The sequence below is a fragment of the Vipera ursinii genome, assembly GCF_947247035.1.
Source record: "Vipera ursinii genome assembly, chromosome: 1".
NCBI classification, from domain to species: domain Eukaryota; kingdom Metazoa; phylum Chordata; class Lepidosauria; order Squamata; family Viperidae; genus Vipera; species Vipera ursinii.
In genome coordinates this window covers 314,525,914-314,548,199 of record NC_139512.1, presented here as the reverse complement: position 1 = coordinate 314,548,199, position 22,286 = coordinate 314,525,914, and the positions used below count along the sequence as shown (strand labels likewise).

Here is a 22,286-nt window from a genome sequence, read left to right as displayed (position 1 = left end):
AAAAGTTGGGGGGTCGTCTTATACGTCGGGTCGTCTTATACGCCGGAAAAAAAAATCAGTCGAGCGTCCCCGTTCTTGCAAAGCCGGGCCGCCCCGCGCAACCGAGCTATCTCCGGCGCGGCTCCGGGACAGGGCTGGGCGGGAGCATCGGGCAGCTCTCTGCACGCGAAGGCGGCGCTGCCTGTCAGCTCTTGTCCGTCGCAGAGGAGGCGAAGGCCCGACTGGCCCTTCCGGACCTCCCGCTGCTCCCGCGCTTCTGCCGGCCCCCGAGGCGCAGCGTCCTGCTGCTGTCCCTCAGCGCCGCGCTCACGGTGGCTGCCTGCTGGCTTGTCTCGGCCAGCACCACCCGGCGGAAGCGCATCCCCGTGGGGGGGAGAGCGGTGCTGGTGACAGGTGAGTCCGGCGGACGCGAGGCCCTCCCCTCGGGCAGCGGCAGGACGGCCCAGCGCCTGCAGGACGGCCAGCAGCCCCATGCGCAGCAGCAGCCGCCGGCTCAGCAACAGGTCCGAGCGCAGGAGCCGCACCGCCAGGCTGCCCAGGAAAAGCAGCCACACCAAGAGGCTGCACGCCCAGTCCAGCTCCATGAGGGGCAGGGTGGGAAGCCGGCCGGGAAGAGGGACCGGGAGCCCGGGCCGAGCGCGCCTCGGCCGACGATGAGAGGGAAGCGGCACATGAAAAAGAGGCTGCGGGCGGAGCTGCCCCGCCCTGCGTCAAATGGGAGAAGTTCAAGGCCTGGGGGGGGGAAGCAGGAGGGGCGCCGGCCATGGCGGGGTGGCGGCTGCCCTCCGACGCTGCCTGCCGCCTGGGAAACGCTACGCCTCGGGGGCCGGCAGAAGCGTGGGAGCAGCGGGAGGGCCGGCGGGGCCAGTCGGACCTTCGCCTCCTCTGTGACGGACAGGGAGGGCAGGGCATGTAAGTATTTTCCGGCGTATAAGACAAAAAACCTTGAAAAACTTCTTAAAAGTAGGGGGTCGTCTTATACGCCGGGTCGTCTTATACACCGGAAAATACGGTAAGTATTCTCACCACTGGGGTTTGGCACTAACATTTTAAACTTGATCTGGGCTGATTATTTTGTTTAATGTTTTTTTATTGAACTCAAAATCTTGAAGTAGATTTTAAGTCTTGCTTTATTGGTATTCAATAATCCATGTTTTTGATGTTATGTTTGGCATAGACTAGACTAGACTAGACTAGACTAGACTACAGAACAGAACAGTGATGGTGAACCTTTTAGAGACCGAGTACCCAAAAACCACCCCGGCACCCGCCCTGTCCACCCACCCCCCGCCAGGCCACCCACTGCCTCCACAGCCCGCTGCAGCAGATCACCCAGATGGCCCTGCAGTGCCATGGTGGCCACGTCCTCCACCCACGTCCCGCAGCATCATCTGCATATCATGGGGTGCAAGGGCGGAGTCATGTCCCTGCTGCCCGGCTGCCATGTCCTTGGCTGCGCTGCTCTGCACGGGCCACACCCGAGGGCGACTCTCTGGGGGGCCTGCTGGTGAGGGGGCCATGTGGGGAGGCGGGGGGAGGGCAAGGGTGCATGTGCCCACAGACAGGGCTCTGAGTGCTGCCTCTGGCATGCACGCCATAGGTTCGCCACCACTGGAATAGAATAACAGTTGGAAGGGACCTTGGAGGTCTTCTAGTCCAACCCTCTGCTCAGGCAGGAAACCCTATGGTTGCCCAATCTCTTCTTAAAAACTTCCAGTGTTGGAGCATTCAGAACTTCTGGAGGCAGGTTGTTCCACTGATTAATTGTTCTAACTGTCATGAACAATTAGCATATTCTGGAAAGCTAGCAAACTAGCTTAATTAATAAACCATGGTGAAAAACAAACATGGCTTAGCATAACAAAGGAATCTAGCTGTTGTTTTGAGTGGTGATTTCATTTTTGTTTGATGCAATTAAATGACTAAAGAATTAGTGTAGAAGGTATGTGAATGTATGACATTCCTGAGAGAAGCAGATATATATTGTGCCTTCATCTAAGGAAAAGCTATTTCCCACCTAAGGTACCTCAGGCTTTGCTCCTGCCACTGTAGTGACTGAATTCATAAGTATGCACACTGACTCCCCTCACCTCCACTGGTCATGAAGGAAGTCTTGAATTAAGGTCCTTCCCTCTGTTCACCACAAGTACTTGTCTCTGCTACTCTCTGGCATGGTGATAGGATGTAGCTTGACAAGGACCTGGAAACCACCACTCTGTCCAGACCCTTTCCCTGTATTTATGGCCATGGGAGCAATGAGTTGCCATGAAAAGCCTCAAAAGGATGTGGACAAGTGGGTGGATGGTCAAAATATTAGGGTTTCTCAATGGCAGCTACACCACTGGCCTTGTACCAAGGCAGCAGCTATTTCTTTTATACTCTGCACCCGTTCTTTCTTTTTTGGTAGTTCCATCATCTGTACACTGTGTTATCCACATGGGATTTCCACGGAACACAGATCTACTGTAAATATTCAGGTTCTTTTAGAAAATCTTTGAATAGAAGATCAAAGCTAAATCATTCAAACGTTTCTCATATCTAAGGCTTATTTTAAGGCTTTATTTTCTAAGCTCCATCTTGTGCAATCCATTTCTGTATCCTGTTTACAAAAAATCTTTGTACAGAACTGTGCACTTCTGTTGTTTCTCAAAAAAAATTATTTAAATGTATAATACTGTATTAAAACTTGAACAGGAACCGAATTCAGAATCCCTCCCCCCATGAAATACAAAAGGAAAAGCAAAGTGAAGGTAACTTAAGCAGTGTGGCAGAAAGTTGCTAAACCAAGCCCCTGTGCCTTTTTTCTGAGATCAAAATGGCCCTTTCTCAAAGAAGTTTAAACCCCCACTGGAAGAGAAAAGAATAGCTATATTTTCCCAAGTAGAGCTAATAAGAACAAGGATGGAGAAACAGTTTTTAGGAAGCTATGGATAAGTAATTATCCCAAATCAGCTTGGAGCTAGTGTCCTTTTAACCTTTGAGGAAAAATACAGTAAAAGTTACTTATAGACCTTAATAAATTCCATATAGCTTGGCTTTTAGATAGCTTTGAAAAATAGGAAAGAAGGAAGACTAGATAGGAGGAGTTGTGGTAGACAGATGTCCCCATATATTTCTCATCTCAGCAGTTTAGAAGTACGAAAATTGTATATTTGTCCCATTAGCTGAGGAGGTAGTATCTAAACTCTAATCTTTTTTGCCATCTTTCAATGTCTAGAATTTTTTTGGCTTGCATCCTTTTTAAAGGAAATTGAATGTCTAATAGCTCTTTCTTTAATGGGAGTTTCATGTTGTCTGATGTCATGCTTAAATCCCTCTAGCCTTTTGGCACCAAAGAAAAGATATGGAAAAAGATACAGAGAATATTCTATTAAAGAGCCCACCTACTCTTGGCCACTAAAAGAAAGGATGACAGTTGTATATATTTCATCTATTTATAACTATCCTCATTTCTATGTGAAAATATAGCAAATACTGTGGCGTTACTCAGCTTCTTCTGATTTATTGTATTTTGTGTCTCTAAGAGTAGTCAGTGGTTCTGTCAGGTTCAAAATTATCTGCCCATTTTAATAGTGATTCAGTGATATTGATACATTTTGCTGCTACTACTACCAAGGTGTTTTTAATACTGTAAGCACTTTGAACATAATTGGCCTATTTAGGACTGCATGCTATTCATTTTGGCAATTTGCACGTTTAGGGCTGTGATAATTTCCAGTAAGTGTCAGCATTTGATTCCTAATTTATGCACAGTTGGAGGTTTTGGTATAAATGAACCAATTGTTACATTATGAGTCTTAAAATTGGAAAGGGCCTCTAAGTCTCAAATCAAGTCTTTATTTTTTCCCTTGGTTTCTTATTACATTGGTCGGGGGTGGGTGGGTCTCATAGTAGTCTAGCAACCTCTAAGAGATTTGGGCTTAGGTACCAATATAAAATACTATTTTATATTAGCTACTATTCTCTGGTATTATTTGGGCAGATTTATTCAGACAGGTAAGCAGATACTGCTTTGTGTGTGTGTATGTGTGTGTGTGTGTGTGTGTGTGTGTGTGTGAGAGAGAGAGAGAGAGAGAGAGAGAGAGAGAGAGAGAGAGAGAGAGAGAGAGAGAGATTCTCCTTTATTGGTGTGTGTGTGTGTGCGTGCGTGTCAGATAAAGAGAGATTGCATTAGTCTTTTCTGAAAAGTTTTCTCTTCCCCTATATTCGGGAAAGAACCATTTTCCAAAGTAGGACCCATGTTCTTGGAAAGTAATTGGTGGAGCTCAAGTTATGAAAGGTTGAGAACATACCAGCATATAATAGTAAGCATATATTAGGGGATACTTTTGTAAGTTTCCATGTTGTGACATGCTTGCTAGAAATATGGTAATCACATTAGAAGTGCAAAGATCAGACAGCTGTTGCAGTGGATATGAAAAATTGTTCATCTGTCTAGAGCCATACTTATGCTAAATGGCTTGATTGTTTTTAATATAGAAATTGCTCTGTGTTTCATTGAAGGCGAAAAGATAATAGATAAAAAAACATGGTCCCAGATCAAAGTATTTTTTTCCACAGAAAATGTTTCATTTACCACAACTAAAAATAACTAGGCACAAGTATCTTTGCTTAGTATCAAAGCTCCTTCCAAGTACTTTAGAATACTAAATTAAGAATAATAGTTTTTAATTTTTTATAACAAAGATGGCTTGCGTTCTTATGCAATCACAATGGATTTTTTTAAAAAAATATATACGGTTTATGTGAATTTAAATGCTATGCTTTAAATTATTACGTTTCACAGTATTCATGCTTATTTTCTTTTCCTATTTATATTCTCCCTTCCCCTACAATCTTAACTTTTGCAATATATATGTAGTTTATTTAATAAAATTGTAAAATAGCAATGTGCTCTATGGTGTTGTGTAAAATTGTTGCTAGTCTTGCTCAGTTCAATTGATTGTATTTTCAGGTAAGTATGTACGATACTGTAATTTTGTTCTGAATACATTAAGTCAGCCTTAGGCAGCATGCTCCCCTTCAAATGTGTTTGGATTACAACTCATGAGATTCTTTACCATTATGGCCTGTTGTGGAGTCTGACCACTTGATTGGATTGTTAAAATGGTAGGCAGTGCAGGTGATAGTGTAAGGTGGTGCTTGTAAAATGTGGCCCTAGCACTATAGGCATGTTCCCCATATTTTCTCCCTTATTGGTGCAACACCCACCTGCTACCAGATTGTATAGATTGTAGCTACTAGATAGCTAATGACCAGTGGAACATGCCTATCTCCATAGCATGTAAAGAGCACTCAGCACTTGTGGTGGTTGGCTAGCACTTGGTCCCATGTGGTACATTATTTTATACAAGTTACTCACTTTTGATCTCAAGTGTATTGGTATATGCCTATCCCAAAGCATTCCAATAATCTCCATCGACCCCAGCCATGTTGCATCCATCCTTGTGCATTCATTACTGCTGCCATCACTTTGCAGATGGGATGCTAAGTAATGGAAGAAGTTTGTCTTCACTAGATCTTCACTGCTGATGCTGGAGCTGTTTAGTCTCCAGATTCTCAGTCTTCTTGATAACAAGGCACAAACCAAATTAGCTAAGATGATTGTTCCATGTTTGAAAAAGAGTGGTGCAGGTCTTCCCTGTGTAGCTGTGAGCAGGACATCATCAGCATAAAGCAAGTCCCAGATTTAATGTGATACTTATTCATGATGAGAATAAATAGCAGTGGTAATACTGCTGAGCCTTAGTACACATTAATTTTCATAGGAAAGCTCTTGGAAAGGCCAGTGTATAGTAGTTGGCTACAATAAATAAATATCGAGACACATTTTATAAGTGACTTGGGCACACCATGGTCATGTAATACATGCCATATCATCTGACATGGAAGATATTTAAAAACGTTTCTCCACGTTTCTCCATGTGGGCTGCAAAAATGGTATCAGTGGTACTCAAGTCTTTGACAATAACTGCACTGATGATACTGATTTCAAGAATGTCACTTGGTTGAGGTTCCACGCAAAAATTTTAATTGTGTGTGATAAACTGATTTGTCAGTAATCTTCCCATTTGGCTTTGTCCTGAAGAGGAGAACTGATACGCGTGGCCCAGTCAGGGTCCACAGTGGCATTGAAGAAGTTTGTCAGCCAGTCACTGCTGTGTTGTGAAGTTCTTTCAGTTTCCAGATGTCTGCTTGTAGATTGTCTGGGACAGATGCTTTCAAATTCTTCATGCCACTGATAGCTTTGGTAACTTTTTCAGCTGTGAAGTACAGGATTGGGCCAACATTTAGCCAAGCCATCAGGAATTGGTAGGTGTGGAAATTTGACATTAGAGATTTCATCAAAGTACTCCTGCCAGTGTTTCAAGATTTTGAGCTTATTCCGCAGTTACCAACTATTTTTGTCCTCAACACATAGGTAGCGTTCTTTTGCTACCTTGGCGTGTGTTTTCTTTAGTCAGTAGGTATTTTCCTTGCCGTCTCATCATTGTTCATTTAAATCCTGATAACAATTGGCTTTAGCCTCTGTGACAGCTTTCTTAGCAGTTCTTGCAAAGATGTACTTTTGCCAGTTTTCACTGGTCTTCTGCATATACCTCTTTTTGTAAGAACCTTATTTTTCTGAACTTTCTGCTGCACTTGCTCTGTCCAGAGCCACGCCTGCTTGTGTTTTGATGACAACCTGGTCTTGCAGTGCCTAGGGATATTTTTCACAGCAGTGATAATGGACTCGCAGAAATTCAAATGGTATCAATCTAACCTGTAGTGATTGGAGGAAATGTGATGCAGTTTATGATGACCACATTGTGTTTTTATAGCTTTCACCACTTGATTTTCTCTGGGCCCATTATGCTACCGCCTCTCTGTATGTTTGCTGATCTTTATATCAGCAATAATCTTCTTATGTTGGAGGGTGAGACAATCAGATGGAATGACTTTTACCTCCATGATAGTGGAGAAGTCACATTGTTGCATAAGGATAAAATCAATCTGGCTGTTGTGGTTGCCACTAATATAGGTGTGAATTTAGAATCGTTGATTTCTAAATAATTCAAAATGAATGAAGGGCCAGAAATTTTCCCTAGGTTTAATGAAAGTTTAGATTTCTTAATGTCTATTTGGCCATATGAACTGCTGAATGGTGGTTGGTTTTTTTTTAATCAGATCCCAACATCAATGTTCTGCATATTATTTATTAGCTTTATAACACATTTTTCATTCAGGAACTTAATGAATTTCAATTTTGTGAGATGGTTGAGAAACTGGTCTAAAGTCACCCAATAAGATTCTGAGACTAAAGGTGGACTAGAACCTGGGTGTCCTCACACCTAGTCTAATACTTTGAGCATTACAACATCCTTGCTTTCATAAATTTCCCAGCAACTGACCAGATATTGAAAGATTTAGGATTTTACGGATGCCTGCTCATTCAGGACACCAAACTAAAGATTACCAATTGCTATTTGTATAGAGCCAATGATATAGCAGACCTGTAAGCAGACTATGCTAACCGTTTCCTTTCCCTACAATGGTAGATGCATTCTGATTGGAACAATGGATACACCAACTAAGGCTCACAATAATTTCATTGGCTAAATTTATTTGATGTGTTACTTCCCTTTGAGCATGTGATTTATATGTGTCTAAACAGGTTGAGCATGCTTTAAGTGTTTGTGTGGTAACCATACATGAACTTCCTTTCTCATTTTACCATTTTACTCTATTTCATTTCATTTCAGAAACAGATATGAACACATTTTGGGGGAAAATGAGCACTATTATCATGGATTCTGAACTAGCAACGGATATCAAGCATCCTCCTGCAGTCCCAGGACTTACTCAGTTTCTCCAGAGCATCACCAGACTCTTCACATCTATGTGTTCAGAACCTAGATTTGCAAACAGGAATTTACTTACGAAAAGTAATACAATGAATCCTTGTTTGTCAGTTGAATACCTGCTACATTCAGACTTTTCTGAAGTACGTTTACTGGTCTTAGAAACAATTCTGCTATGGTTGAATCAAGTGAATGCAAAAGATGTGATGGAAGAAAAAGGTAACCTTCTGTTGAATCTACTGTCTGGCTTGGAGGAAACACTTATTAAGACGGCTGTTAAGGAAAAGCATCCGGAATGTTTTTGCAAGGTGATACCCTATTTTTTTCTCTTTTTCTTAAGGGCAAGTCAGTTACATATAATAAAATAAGAACTTAAAGTAACATTTTGTGCTGGTCTGTGCCTGAATAGGGACTACTGGGTTGTAAAAGAGGAGGGTTTTTTATGAGAATAATAAAACGTTCTCTTTTTCTCTCTCTCAAATTAAACTCCAGTTATATATTCCAATTAGGCCCAGAACAGAATTTCCTGTAGCTGATTTTTTCCCCCTGTAATAGATATTAGAGATTCTGTATAAAATGGACCTCAGAAGTGTGCTTGCAAAGATGGAAGATACTGGAAAAATGAATCCAAGAGAGTTCTTGCATTGGATTATGAATATTGCAAATACTTCTGGCAGGTATACTGTCTTGTCTTTTTGTGTTTGGTTAATCTATATTTACTGGTTGCAGACTGCTAATGAAAATGAACTTTGATGCAGAAAGGGAAACATTATTTCAGAATTTTATTAACTGTAATCTATACATTTTTCCACTTAAAACAAAGATTGAGTCTGGAATTACAGTTGTAAGCCATCCCAATTTTTAAGTGAAATACCATGTAACCGCATTTGATTTTACAACCTTATTTGCATCAGTCATTAAGTAAACGCAGCAATCATTGGGAGAGGACCCTCTCCTGGCACTTCACTTAACATTCACAACTAAGTTAAATGGTCTCTTAATGTCTCATTTAACAACCATTTCATTCAGCAACCAAGATTCTGGGCCCAGTTTTGGTTGTAGGTGGAGGACTGCCTGAATCAGAAACTACAGTATTTCAAGTCTGGAAGTTGAGTCAGGGCAACTAAACTTATTTAACAAATCTAATGAAGCTATTCATTAGATTCTCCCAAACCAACTTGCTCAGACTGAAGAAACTATTGCGATAAGCAGCAAAATGTTTCAGAGCAACATGAATATAAGCCCAGTTGCCATGACACAACTTCCAGACAATTCTACCTGGATGACTGAGAATCTTCATCAACATACAGTATTTAAACATTATCAGGACTTAGAGCATGGATAGTTTCATACATTTAAGGCACATCTTTCTCATGCATAAAACAAACTTGTTTAGCTTGTTTACTTATGCTTTCTCACGAGCAGCCATGAAAAATTGAATTAGGTTAATCTTAATCCTGGATTCAGCGACAAAGCAATATGGTTACATAATAAACCCTATCTCTACCTGGTGGCCTCCAAATTTGTAAAAAATCACATTTATTAAATTATCATGCTAATTGGGAATTTTGGGGTTAAATATTTGGAGATATTTAATAGATAAGGCTTTTAAAGCAAGTTAGCAAGAAATAATGTATTTTCAGACAGATTGCCTGTTGTTGCCACACTATTCTTATTAAAGATTTAATTTGTTGTATCTGTGTTAATATTTATTTTTACAGCATTGAAATTCAAAGCATATCCCTTAAATTTGCCTCAGAGTTGCTTGTATATCTTATACAAAACTGGCAGGAGGTAAGGAAGATTATTTACCAAATGTTTGTTCAGTTATGCTATGATTAAAAACAGTCATAATAAATACAAAATCACTTTTTGTAGAATCTTTAAACACCATAACTTTTGTTGAAGCATTTAAGTTAATTGATTCACGTCTAAACATCCTGACATTAGAAATTCAACCCTAACACACAATAACAATACATCTAGGAAGGTTTCTGGATTATTCTAGTGTAAATTTTCACAGAACTTTTTTTTAAAAAAGTTTGTCTTATCGTTTATCTTTTACAGTTTAATTTTTAATTGCTAATGTGATTTAATTTAATTGCTTTTTTATGGAAACAAATGCGGTTTTGGATTTTTGCACAGAATCTTTTTTTTAATCTATGGAATTGGAAAGGCTGAATATTATTATTGGTTATTTATTTATTATTCAAATGTATATAATTGCCCATTTCATTCATTCATTCATTCATATATATATATAAAAATATAAAATACGTAACTCGGGATAGCTTGCAAACAAATATATAAAAACAATATAGAAAGAACAATATTTTTATTAGTTATACAAAAGGTGGTTATATAAATGTTTTGAATTAAATAAATTTAAAAACAAGATATATATATAAAAGTATATCAAAAATCATAAATACACACCACTTACAGCTGAGCTAATCTCGTTCATCAAAAAAATCAGTTCAGTTACTGCACCAGTTCCACCACATTCCCCTGTACCTGTTGGCAAGGGCAGAGCCAGTCTGATTCCTGTGGTGGGGGAGAGATGATTTTCCATGGGATGGTTGCCAAGGCAGAAAAGGCTTTCTTTCTGGCTCCTGCCAGATTAAATTTCCTGACTGGTGGGACCTGCAACATGCCCCTCCTGCCGGACCTGATGGTATGATTAGATGTAATGGATGAAAGACGATCCCTCAAGTAACCTGCTCCCTATAGAGCTTTATAGGTTATTACTAGCATCTTAAATTGAACCTGGAAGCAAACTGGCAGCCAGTGCAGTTCACAGAGCAAAAGCATACTATGCACAGATTGCAGAACATGCATAACTGCCTGCACAGCTACATTTTGAACCAGTTGAAGCTTCTGCACACTCTTCAGGGACAGCTCCATGTGTAGTCAGCGTTCAAAGTACTAGCACCCCTTCCACAAACCCGCTACGTCCGAGTATATTTATATTTATTGTTAATTTTGAACCACAAGATAAAAACTAACACAAACTAATATAAGGTAAGGAAAATAAAAAAGTAAAAAGCAAAAATTGCAAGAAAATTAGGAAAGGAAGAAAAAAGATGTAAGAAGTGGCTTTGGATATTCTTCACAGCAGTTATAAGAAGAAATATATTTTAAACTCTAAAGTCACATCAGATTACACTTTTTGTCTATAATCTATTCTGTCTAATCATCAAACCCCTGATTCACAAATTCAGTTTTTTCATTTTTGCACAAAAAGTCTACAAGAGGTTTCCAGTCACCAAATATTTTTTCTCTAATCAAAGAAGTCAATTTATCCATTTCAGCACCATCACTCAACTTTTACCAATCATTCTTACTTAGTAGGTAGTATTAAATCTTTCCATCTCTGTGCATCTCTTCACAGTAATTTTATATTGTCTACAATATATAATACAATATATATTTCAATTGTATATTGAAATAATCTTGCATTTTTTCCTTGTATATAATATAAATGATGTAAACTCTAAGCATTTAAAAAAAACCTTTTTATTGCTTTTGAGTTAGTAATGATTTCTAGTGACTGCCTGCGGTTTTCTTGGCAAGGATTTCGGAAATGGTTTGCCATTGCCTTTTTCTTAGGGCTGAAACTTAGTGACTGGCCTTAAATCACTCTGCTGGTTCCTAAGATGGTCCAAGAACTCATGGTTTTATGTTTTCTAATTAGGATCTTTAATCAATACATCACCTGGCTCTTAGCAATTAATTTACACAACAATTTAGGTGATAGAAATTGTCCAGTGCACAAAGTTCTGATTTTGCAGAGAATTGCAGTAGTTTTAATGGCAGTACCAATTGTTTTATAGGACTTGGAATCAGAGACAAAACAATGGCTTGAATTAGTTAACTATTGCTGTGAAGATGAACAACAAACAGATCTGAGATTGGCTGCTGCAGAGATTCTTGTGAGCATTACACCATTTTTCCTGACTGATCAGAAGCTTCCCTTGGGTAAGTAAATTAGGCAAAGCAAGTAAGCAAAAGTTATTTATTTTTCACTCTCATTAAATACAACATAAGAATAAAACACACACTGAAATTTGTACAGTTAAGTTTTATAATTTCTGCTTACTCCTTGGTTAACTTGCTTCTGTATTATTTAAGGTTGTGGTAAACGCTTTTAGAATTCTTCATAATTTGGGGGTAATTATTTGTGGGACTGCTTACTCCAAGTAGTAGTCTGTTTACCCAAGATGTGCTTGCCAAGAGTTCGCACTCCATATGAGGTGCAATGGGAGGAGGTTCAGAGGCAGACGTTATCTGCAGGAACTCCTTCCTTCAGGAATGCCTTATCACCATACAGAAGAGCTGGGCCTTTACTCATGATATTTAGGAAATTATTAAAAAAACAGACCCTTCTAAAGGACATTTGGAACTCTGTACCTGAGATGATTGGTGGTGCTACTAATATCATTCTGGATGGATGAAGAGGAGGTGTTTGAGATGAGGTTATTTCTTTTGATGTGATATAAAAACCAGTGTCATAAATAAATGTACAATAGGCAAAATTTACACATATATTGTAGATTTAGAGAAATGGTATTTTAGAATACAGGTAGACCTCAACTTACAAACATTCATTCAGCAACTATTCAAAAATAAAGCAATGAAGAAAGGGGACTTGCACCCAATCTGTGAAGTTGTGATCAGCGGGGGGTTCCTAGGCTCAAGTAATGGTGATCTGGGCGCCTGAGCACCCAGCTCACGGTTATGACATTGCTGTGAATGGCAAATATGTGATTGCCATTTGCAACCTGCCCTGCTGGCTTCCTACAAGCCAAGTCCCTGCTGGAAAACCAGCAGGGACGCAAGCAAGTTGCCCGAGTTCTGCCACTTTTTCTCTTAAGGAATCCCAGTAACACAGTCACCCCCAAACTCACCCACACTTCCCAGCACCCACATGCTGCCTTTGCCAGCTCACCCGCAGCATACTCTATTCCCCTGTGCCCCTTTCCTGGGACTCTTGCCTCTTCTGTTTAATGACTTGTTATGGTCCTAGGGTTACAACAGCAACAAGAACTTCCGGGATTGCCATTGGTAAATGTTGAGGTCATGTGGTATCATGATTTACAAGTGCATCGCTTTGCAACAGAAATCCCAATACCAATTGCCACTGTAACTGGGGGGATATATTTAATACAAGCCTGCCTTTAACTAGTTGAGTATAGCTTGGACTGCGTGGCTATTAGGGTAAAAGTCCAAAGGGAAAAAGACACATGATATTCTGTGAATGTATCTGTTTAGTTTTAATATGTAATGGCTTTAGAAATTATGTTTACTTTATAAGTGTGTATTTAAATCCAGCTCTAACGTGTCTTTCTACAAATACTCAGGTCTGCCTGACACATTGTTCCTTTGGAGATGTGTTGTTCAGCTGTTGCAGAGTGAAGAACAGATAGTCAGAGATACAGTTGCTGGAGTTATAAGGCTAGCTCTGTCTCAAGAAAATATATTTAGGAAAAGAGGTAAGCAATTATTTTCCAGTGATCAATAATTATGAGACTGACTTCAGTGAAAGTGCCAGTTTTCTCTTCTTTGTGGGTTGCAGCCAGTCATACCCACTGTATGTTTGATCCCTGGTGTCCCCTATTGTGGTCAATCTCTGCATGGAAGAAGGAGAAACCAGAGCATTAAACCCCTTCACAGGAACTTCACCCACCTATTGATATAGATACATGGATCTATATCAGAATTGGAAGCCTTCACTAAACACACAACAGACAGAGAAGAATAGAACAACAAACACTGCAACATTGTCATTCCATACCTTGCAGGAATATAAGACAATAGACTAGAAATAGAAATAGAGCTGGAAGAGACCTTGGAGGACTTCTAGTCCAGCCCACTGCTCAAGTAGGAAGACCTATACCATCTCAGACAAGTGACTGACTAGCCTCTTCTTAAAAATTTCCAGTGATGGAGCAGCCACGATTTCTGAAGGCAAGCTGTTCCACTGGTTAATTGTCCTCACTGTCAGGAAGTTTCTCCTTAATTCCAGATTGCTTCTCTCTTTAATCAGTTTCCAACTATTGTTTCTTGTCCTGCCCTCTGGTGCTTTGGAGAATAATGTGACCCCCCTCTACTTTGTGGCAGCCCCTCAAATACTGGAATACTGCTATCATGTCTCCCCTATTTCTTCTTTTCTTTAGACTAGCCAAACCTAAATCCTGCAGCTGTTTTAGTCTCCAGGCCTTTGATCATCTTAGTTGCTATTCTCTGAATTTTTTCCAAACTCTCAACATCTTTTTTGTAATATGGTGCTCAAAATTGGTTGCAGTATTCCAGGTGTGGTCTTACTGAAGTTTTATAAAGTGGTACTAATACCTTGCGTGATCTTGATTCTGTGCCTCTGTTTATATAACACAGGATTGTATTAGCTTTTTTGACTGCTGCTGCACACTGCTGGCTCATAGTCAAAATGATCATCCACTAGGACAGATTTAGCCCAGGTGGTTTCAAGGACCTTTAACAACTGGCTGACTGCAAAGAGTATAAATTCTTTCCATTCCCCACCAGTTGGTTAGAATTGAAGAAGTTCTTGGATGAAAAGTGAAATGTCTTCAAGAAAAAAGAAAGTCCATTTCCCTCCTTTAAGGGCCTTTGAGACGACCGTGATCTGGATGACTGAGAACCTCCATAGACAGCCAGTCATACATTACTTAATTGCTTTTATTGTAATTCCTTTATTTGATTGTTGTGAGCTGTTAGAGCCTTCTCCTTCTTCTCCTTCTTCCTTCTCCTCCTCCTTCTTCTTCTCCTCCTCTTCCTCCTCACACCTCACCCTTCCTCCTTCTACCCCCTCTCCATTAACTGCCTCCTACATGCACGAAGCCTCTTATCCAGAATTTCAAGGACATATCCAGAAACATTTGAAACTGGGCAAGAAGATCTTGTGGCACAAGGACTCCTTTAGGAGCAAGATTCCTCTACCTGATTCCAATATTTTTTTCTTTGCACTATGGAAGACTTCTTGGAGCCCTTTGCACTTGCAAAGAGCACTAGTTGCAAAGCGAGAGGAAAGGGAAAGATAGTGATTGGCTACAAAACTTACCTTCACCTTGTGTAGCCACTGAGCCCAATCCTCCATTTTAATATGATAATGATGCTACAGATAAATACCATTTTAAGTCCAAGTATTGTTTTTCTTTCTTAGTTTTATTTTACATCTGGGAAAAGAGCTAGAAATAACAGCAACAACAACAACAATAATAATACCACCACCAATTAAGGAAAAAGAAAAGGGAATGCTTATCATCCACATGTCATTTACTCTTCCTTGCCAGTTCATTAAGAGGGCCTGTAAATATATTTGGCAGAATTCTTAGTGAAAGTACAGAAAAGATGATAACGAGCAAAATTTGAGAAGTGCAATGTGATCAGGTAAGCAGTGTCCAGGGCAGGTTCTTACTTTCCAGTAAGTCACTAAGAATTGAATGAATATGAGGAAGCTGATTTATCATATGTGGGAAATCATACAATAAAATGAACAGCACTGAAGTACAGTTTCTGCTAATATGAAATTGATGATTATGTTGTGAACTATGTCAATTAAACTGGTAGGATCCAGGAAGAGAGCCTTCTCTGCTGTTCCCCCTCCCCCCTTTGGAACATTCTTCCTCCAGAGGTGAGCCTTTCAGAAAGGTCTAAAGCAGACATGTCAAACACAAGGCCCGGGGGCCGGATCTGGCCCGCGAAGTGATTTCATGTGGCCCGCGAAGCCATCCTGGAAACAGTGAGGGAACGGCCCCCACTGCCTTGGCCCTGGCCCAGAGACCCTCCTCCTGCCAGAGACCCTCAGATCTGTCCCACTCCTGCCCAGGCCCCCATAGGCACCCTTGATGCGAACGATGTAGAGCTGGCCACGCCCACCCAGTAGGCCATATGCACTCTAGCCACGCCCACCCTGGCCATACCCACCCGGCCCCCTGAGGGCAACCGCAATGCTGATGCGGCCCTCAATGAAATTGAGTTTGACACCCCTGGTCTAAAGACTGGCTCCTGTGGATTACATGGACAGTGCTTGGTTCTTTTTGTGAATAAATCCAAAACCAAGAAGAAGAGTTTATTGATGGCAATGTTGCAGAAATCCTACCCTCTCTGTTTCCGATTTGTATTTTTAGCAGTTGATGCACGCAGTAAATACAAATATGTGTGTTCTTAATGTATTAAAAATTATTAAGGTGGTACAAAGGATTCATAAATCTCTCACTTCAGCGAACTGCTTGTCTTGCTATTACAATAGAGCCTATGCTCATTTTTGATATGTCGTTCAGAATAAGAAAATGTTAAAAGCAAGCACCAGCTACAAGAGTGAAACATGATAAACTAAAAAGTTGTTGCAATTAAGTTGCTTTTTCTGATAAAGTTTTTTTAAGCATTAGAAACAGCTAGATGTATAGAAATCACACTTGCAAGACTATGACTTGATAACATTCTCTGTAGTTGGCAGTGATGAATTCTAGGGCCTATGTCTAACATCAGAGATTTTCCTATCTTTCTTTCAAGTGATGTACTAGATCTTTGAAGGGTGTTTTAAGTGTGAAAACTCTCTGCTCAAATAGACATTAAGACTACCGAAGAATTTAAAAGTGAAATTTAAATAGATGTATAAGTTAAGGGTTAGACAACTTGAAAAGACAGTCAGGGCTCTTCTTTTTATTCTTTAACTATTATCAGACTAATAGGCCAAATCTATCAAAGTTGATTCTGATGTCAGAAGAAGCTTTATCAAAGAGGTTTTAATGGAGTCCTTGATGTTCTCTGAGCTTGATTGTTTGCTATTATTTTATTTATTTATTTATTTATTTATTTATTTGTTTGTTTGTTTGTTTGTTTGTTTGTTTGATTGATTTGTATACCGCCCTTCTCCCTAAGGACTCAGGGCGGTTAACAGTGACATAAATAACAGAATGCACAAATACAGATATTGAAAACAAATTAAACCCTAATATTACCCCACTAGGTAACATCATCAGTGCTGATGACTGTGAGGTTTGCTTCCTGTTTATATATTATAGTAATTTAGCCTGCCAGTATTGGAGGGGATGTGGTTTTCTCCTTGTGAGTTCCTTAATTAGGGTATAATTTTCTCTCTTGATTGTTCGTCTGGTGTTAATCCCTATTTATTTGGGAGTGGGCAGCTACACTGATGGTTTTGGTCTTTTTGTTCCCTTCTTAGCTTTTTAATTATCTCTTTTGACTAGTGTGTAAATGACAATCAAGCAGAAAGTAATATCCTAATCAAGAAATTAATCAAGATCATCACTACTAATCAAGATCACGCATACCTTAATGAGTATTTCAAAAGTTAACCAGTGGGCAGTAAATCTGTATTTTATCCTTGTCCAAATAAGCCTTCATTGCCACGAGGAACTATTGATGAATTAATAGTAGATGCTGCTCAACCAAATTGGAAGGAACATTTTTGTGAGTTACTTTGCCATTAATACAAGATGGCTGTTAAAACACATTGGAGTGCTAAAAGCTCTGTTGAGTACTTCAGATAAGAAAGTCTGAGGACAAATGAAAGTAAGGATTGGAAAATCTGCATTGATATTTTTAGTCACACTTAAAGAGCATAAAAATAAAATGGCCTCTCTTAAAAATGACAGCTGATTAAATAAAAGATCCTTATCCTAAGGCAGATGGCATCATAAACACTTTGTGTAAGAAATGTAATTCAGGCAAGCCGAATGAATTCCTGGTTCCATGTTGCTTTAAGGAAATATGGTTAAGAAATTGAGAGTACCCTCTAGGTACTATATCAACCCTTTCAAGAAATATACAGAGGCTTTAAGGATGCAAATACTGATGTCCATTTTTAAATTTTTTCAAAGCAAAATTTAAATAATGCTATTTTATAGCCTCAATAGGCTCAACATTCCTAAGCCCAGTATAGTAAATGATTGCATAAATGTACCTCTTACAGAATTAATACAATCTATGCATGGTGTTATACGTTACTGGATTTATATTGAGATTTCAGAAAACTATATTTGTAAGTAAGATTGGTGATTTAATATTTGGTTCAAATTACAGTAGTCTTTGGCTTGCCACCACAATTGGGGGCAGAATTTCCATTGTAGATCATTGTAATCGTAAGTCGAGTCACACTTGATTTCATAACCATTTTTATGATAGTCATTATGTGAATCACTGTGGTCATTAAGCAAATCCATAGTTGTAAATGCAAACCAGCTTTTCCAAATGAGTGTTGTTGGTTTTTTTGCCAGCAAGAAACCAGCAAAAATAGTTGCAGATGGCAAACATGTGAACAGTACACTGTTCCACAGTACCACAGTACACTGCAATCAGTTGAAAATGCAAGATGGTTGCCAAGCAACTGATTTGCGATCATGTGAATATGTGGAGTTTGTGATAGTGGGAAGACCAGTTATAAGGACCGGGCGGGGTGGTGGTTAGCACTTGTCATAATTTTGAATGATCACTAAACAAATGGTTGTTTGTTGGTAACTCCTTTTATACTGTTCTTGGCAAACCAGATCAAGTTGTAATGTCAGTTTTAAGAGAACTAAATAGGACAGAGTGGACAGACTGCAAAATTAGATGTTTCACTTGTAAATTAAATTGGAATTAATGAATTGTCATTCCTTATATTGTACATTTGTAGTAATTGTGGGCCTATTATTTATAGAAGCTAGAGAGTCGGATATTATTGATTTTTAGCATGCCTAATAAATTTGTTTATGTGCTTGTTTTCTTATATTTGTGGTGTGATTACGGGATGTCATTTGCATCTAGAAAAATTAATTTATGGTATCACTTACTAGGAAGTCCTGTTTTAGGATTAAAATTGCTAAGAAATCTCCCATTCCATCCAGTTCTTTTTCTACTGGTGTCGGTTTTCTACAAGACAGTATTTTTCAATCCAAATATTCAGGCCCATTGATGTTGCTATTCACAGCAATCCTATTTTGTTTTATTATTTTTAATCCACCGGGAACCTGAATTCTCTAATAAGTAGTGATTTGGAAGTATGTTACATTATAGAATATAGAATAACAGAGTTGGAAGGGACCTTGGAAGTCTTGCAATCCAACTCCCTACTCAAACAGGAGACCCTATACCATTGCAGACAAATGTTTGTCCAATCTCTTCTCAAAAGCATCCAGTGATGGGCCACCCAGAAGTTCTAGAGGCAAACCGTTAAACTGATTAATTGTTCTCACTGTCAGGAAATTTTCCAATTCTAGGTTGGATTAATGATCTTTCATCCATTACTTCTTGTCCTGCCTTCAGGACATTAAATAGAGTTGGGATATATTACAGTACAGGTAGTCTTCAACTTATGTCTAGTTGTTTTGGTGACTGTTTGAGGTTATGATGCACTCTCCAAACTACCTATGACCTGGTTTCGAAGTTAGAGCTGCTGAAGTCCCGGGATGGTCACTGTCCTTATGAAGTAACTGCAGGGACACAGCACCCCCCCATCTCCTCCCCATCCCATCCTTAGTCACCACAATCCTTGGGGCTACTCCCAACCAGTCATTATCCTTGAAAGGAGTCTCAGCCTGGTTCAGAGGCTACTAGCGCACAAGAAGCTATGGCAGTTTTCAGGACTCTGCCTACTAAACCAGCTCCAGGACCACCCAAACTATCTTTCTGTTTTTCTGCAGCTTCTGAAAGAAGTGCTCAGCCAATGCAAGGGTCAGCTTTCCTACAGAGGCAGCCTCTTCCATAGGGCATCCAGATTACTTCAGTTTACACTATTTCTCCCTGTTGTTGTTGAGAGTGGCACATTTGTCCAGTCCAAACTCGATTGCAGTATCTTGGCTTATGTGTATGAACAGCATTGAGCAGTGGTTTTTCTACTATTTATAACAGTGTGAAATCACAGGTGTCAGTTCTTTAGCTGGTGTCGGCCTTCATATGCATCAAGTTTTTCCCAAACTTATAATGGCCTTTTTAAATTGACAGATGGTAATTTTGTCAATGTGCAGATTTTCTAAGTGTCATCCAAGTTTTTTGGTGTGGCACCCAGCACTGGGACCACTGCTGCCAGTTTAGGCCATAATCTTTGAGCTGTGACTTTCAGGTCTTGCTACATTGTCATTTCCAAGTCTATGTCTTCTACCCCCTGGTATTCCTACATCAGTTATCCACATGTTCTTCTTGTCAACTAGTTAAATCTGGTGTCTTATGAGCTAAGACAGGGGTGTCAAACTCAATTTCATTGAGGGCCACATCAGCATTGCGGTTGCCCTCAGGGGGCCGGGTGGGTATGGCCAGGGTGGGCGTGGCCTACTGGGTGGGCGTGGCTAGAGTGCATATGGCCTATTGGGTGGGCATGGCCAGCTCTACATCGTTCGCATCAAGGGTGCCTATGGGGGCCTGGGCAGGAGTGGGACAGATCTGAGGGTCTCTGGCAGAAGGAGGGTCTCTGGGCCAGGGCCAAGGCAGTGGGGGCCGTTCCCTCACTGTTTTCAGGATGGCTTCGTGGGCTACATGAAACCACTTTGTGGGCTGGATCCGGCCCCCGGGCCTTGTGTTTGACATGTCTGAGTTAAGACTTTATCAGTTTGTATCTGAAATCCCACAGTATTTTAAATCTGCTCATTTTTTACTTCTTTTTCAATTATATGTTCCCACCAATTTTTCATTACTGGCACCTGATAATTTTTACAGATGTTCCAGTGAATTATTTTGGTGACTATGTTACCCCTTCATGGATTACTGCCTTGTCGTGGCGAAGGGGCTTGCGTAATTCAATGAAGCTATGAGCTATGCCGTGCAGGGCCACCCAAGACGGACAGGTCATAGCAGAGAGTTCTGACAAAACGTGATCCACTGGAGAAGGAAATGGCAACCCACTCCAGTATCTTTGCCATGAAAACCCTATGGACAGTACCAAAAGGCAAAACGATATGACGCTGGAAGATGAGCCCCTCAGGTCGGAAGGCGTCCAATATGCTACTGGGGAAGAGCAGAGGGCTAGTACTAGTAGCGCCAGAAAGAATGAAGCGACTGGGCCAAAGCTGAAAGGACGCTCAGCTGTGGATGTGTCTGGTGGTGAAAGGAAAGTCCGATGCTGTAAAGATTTTTTCTCCATAGGAACCTGGAATGTAAGATCCATGAATCAAGGAAAACTGGACGTGGTCAAACAAGAGATGACAAGACTGAACATTGACATATTAGGTATCAGCGAACTAAAATGGACAGGAATGGGTGAATTTAATTCAGATGACCATCAGGTATACTACTGTGGGCAAGAATCCTTCAGAAGAAATGGAGTAGCCTTCATAGTCAATAAAAGAGTAGGAAAAGCAATACTGGGATACAATCCTCAAAATGACAGAATGATCTCAGTTCGAATCCAAGGCAAACCATTCAATATCACAGTAGTCCAAGTCTATGCCCCAACCACCAGTGCTGAAGAGGATGAAATTGACCAGTTCTATGAAGCACTACAGCACCTTATAGAACTAACACCAAAAAATGATGTTCTTATCATCATGGGGGATTGGAATGCTAAAGTAGGAAGCCAAAAGATAACTGGAATAACAGGCAAGTTTGGCCTTGGAGTGCAAAATGAAGCAGGGCACAGGCTGATAGAATTCTGTCAAGAGAATACGATGGTCATAGCAAACACTCTTTTCCAACAACCCAAGAGACGGCTCTACACATGGACATCACCAGATGGTCAACACAGAAATCAGATTGACTATATGCTCTGCAGCCAAAGATGGAGAAGCTCTATACAGTCAGTAAAAACAAGACCAGGAGCTGACTGTGGCTCAGACCATGAGCTTCTCCTTGCAAAGTTTAGGCTTAAACTGAAGAAAGTAGGGAAAAGCACTAGGCCAGTCAGGTATGAATTAAATCATATCCCTGTTGAATATACAGTAGAGGTGACAAATAGATTTAAGGAATTAGATCTGATAGACAGAGTGCCTGAAGAACTATGGACAGAGGTTCGTGACATTGTACAACAGGTAGCAACCAAAACCATCCCAAAGAAAAAGAAATGCAAGAAAGCAAAATGGCTGTCTGAGGAAGCTTTGCAAATAGCTGAGGAAAGGAGGGAAGCGAAAGGCAAAGGAGAAAAAGAAAGATACACCCAATTGAATGCAGAATTCCAGAGAATAGCTAGAAGAGATAAGAATGCCTTCTTAAATGAACAGTGCAAAGAAATAGAAGAAAACAATAGAATAGGGAGGACCAGAGATCTTTTCAAGAAAATTGGAGAAATGAAGGGAACGTTTAATGCAAAAATGGGCATGATAAAGGACCAAAATGGCAGGGACCTAACAGAGGCAGAAGAGATTAAGAAGAGGTGGCAAAATTACACAGAAGAACTATACAAGAATGAGCTTAACGTCCCTGATAATCACAATGAGGTGGTCACTGACCTCGAGCCAGACATCCTAGAATGTGAAGTGAAGTGGGCCTTAGAAAAGC

The 22,286-nt window shown here is 40.1% G+C and overlaps 1 protein-coding gene across 6 annotated transcripts in view; it reads left to right on the top strand.

The window, feature by feature from the left end:
- THADA (THADA armadillo repeat containing) overlaps nucleotides 1-22,286 on the top strand; it is a 149,234-nt gene that overhangs the window by 107,422 nt on the left and 19,526 nt on the right. For all 6 annotated transcript variants that reach the window (XM_083348549.1, XM_083348552.1, XM_083348547.1 and 3 more), the window contains 5 exons: nucleotides 7,743-8,149; nucleotides 8,397-8,518; nucleotides 9,563-9,635; nucleotides 11,675-11,819; nucleotides 13,202-13,333. In XM_083348549.1, the coding sequence (XP_083204675.1) occupies nucleotides 7,743-8,149; nucleotides 8,397-8,518; nucleotides 9,563-9,635; nucleotides 11,675-11,819; nucleotides 13,202-13,333 (879 nt within the window). The remainder of the gene's footprint in view (nucleotides 1-7,742; nucleotides 8,150-8,396; nucleotides 8,519-9,562; nucleotides 9,636-11,674; nucleotides 11,820-13,201; nucleotides 13,334-22,286) is intronic.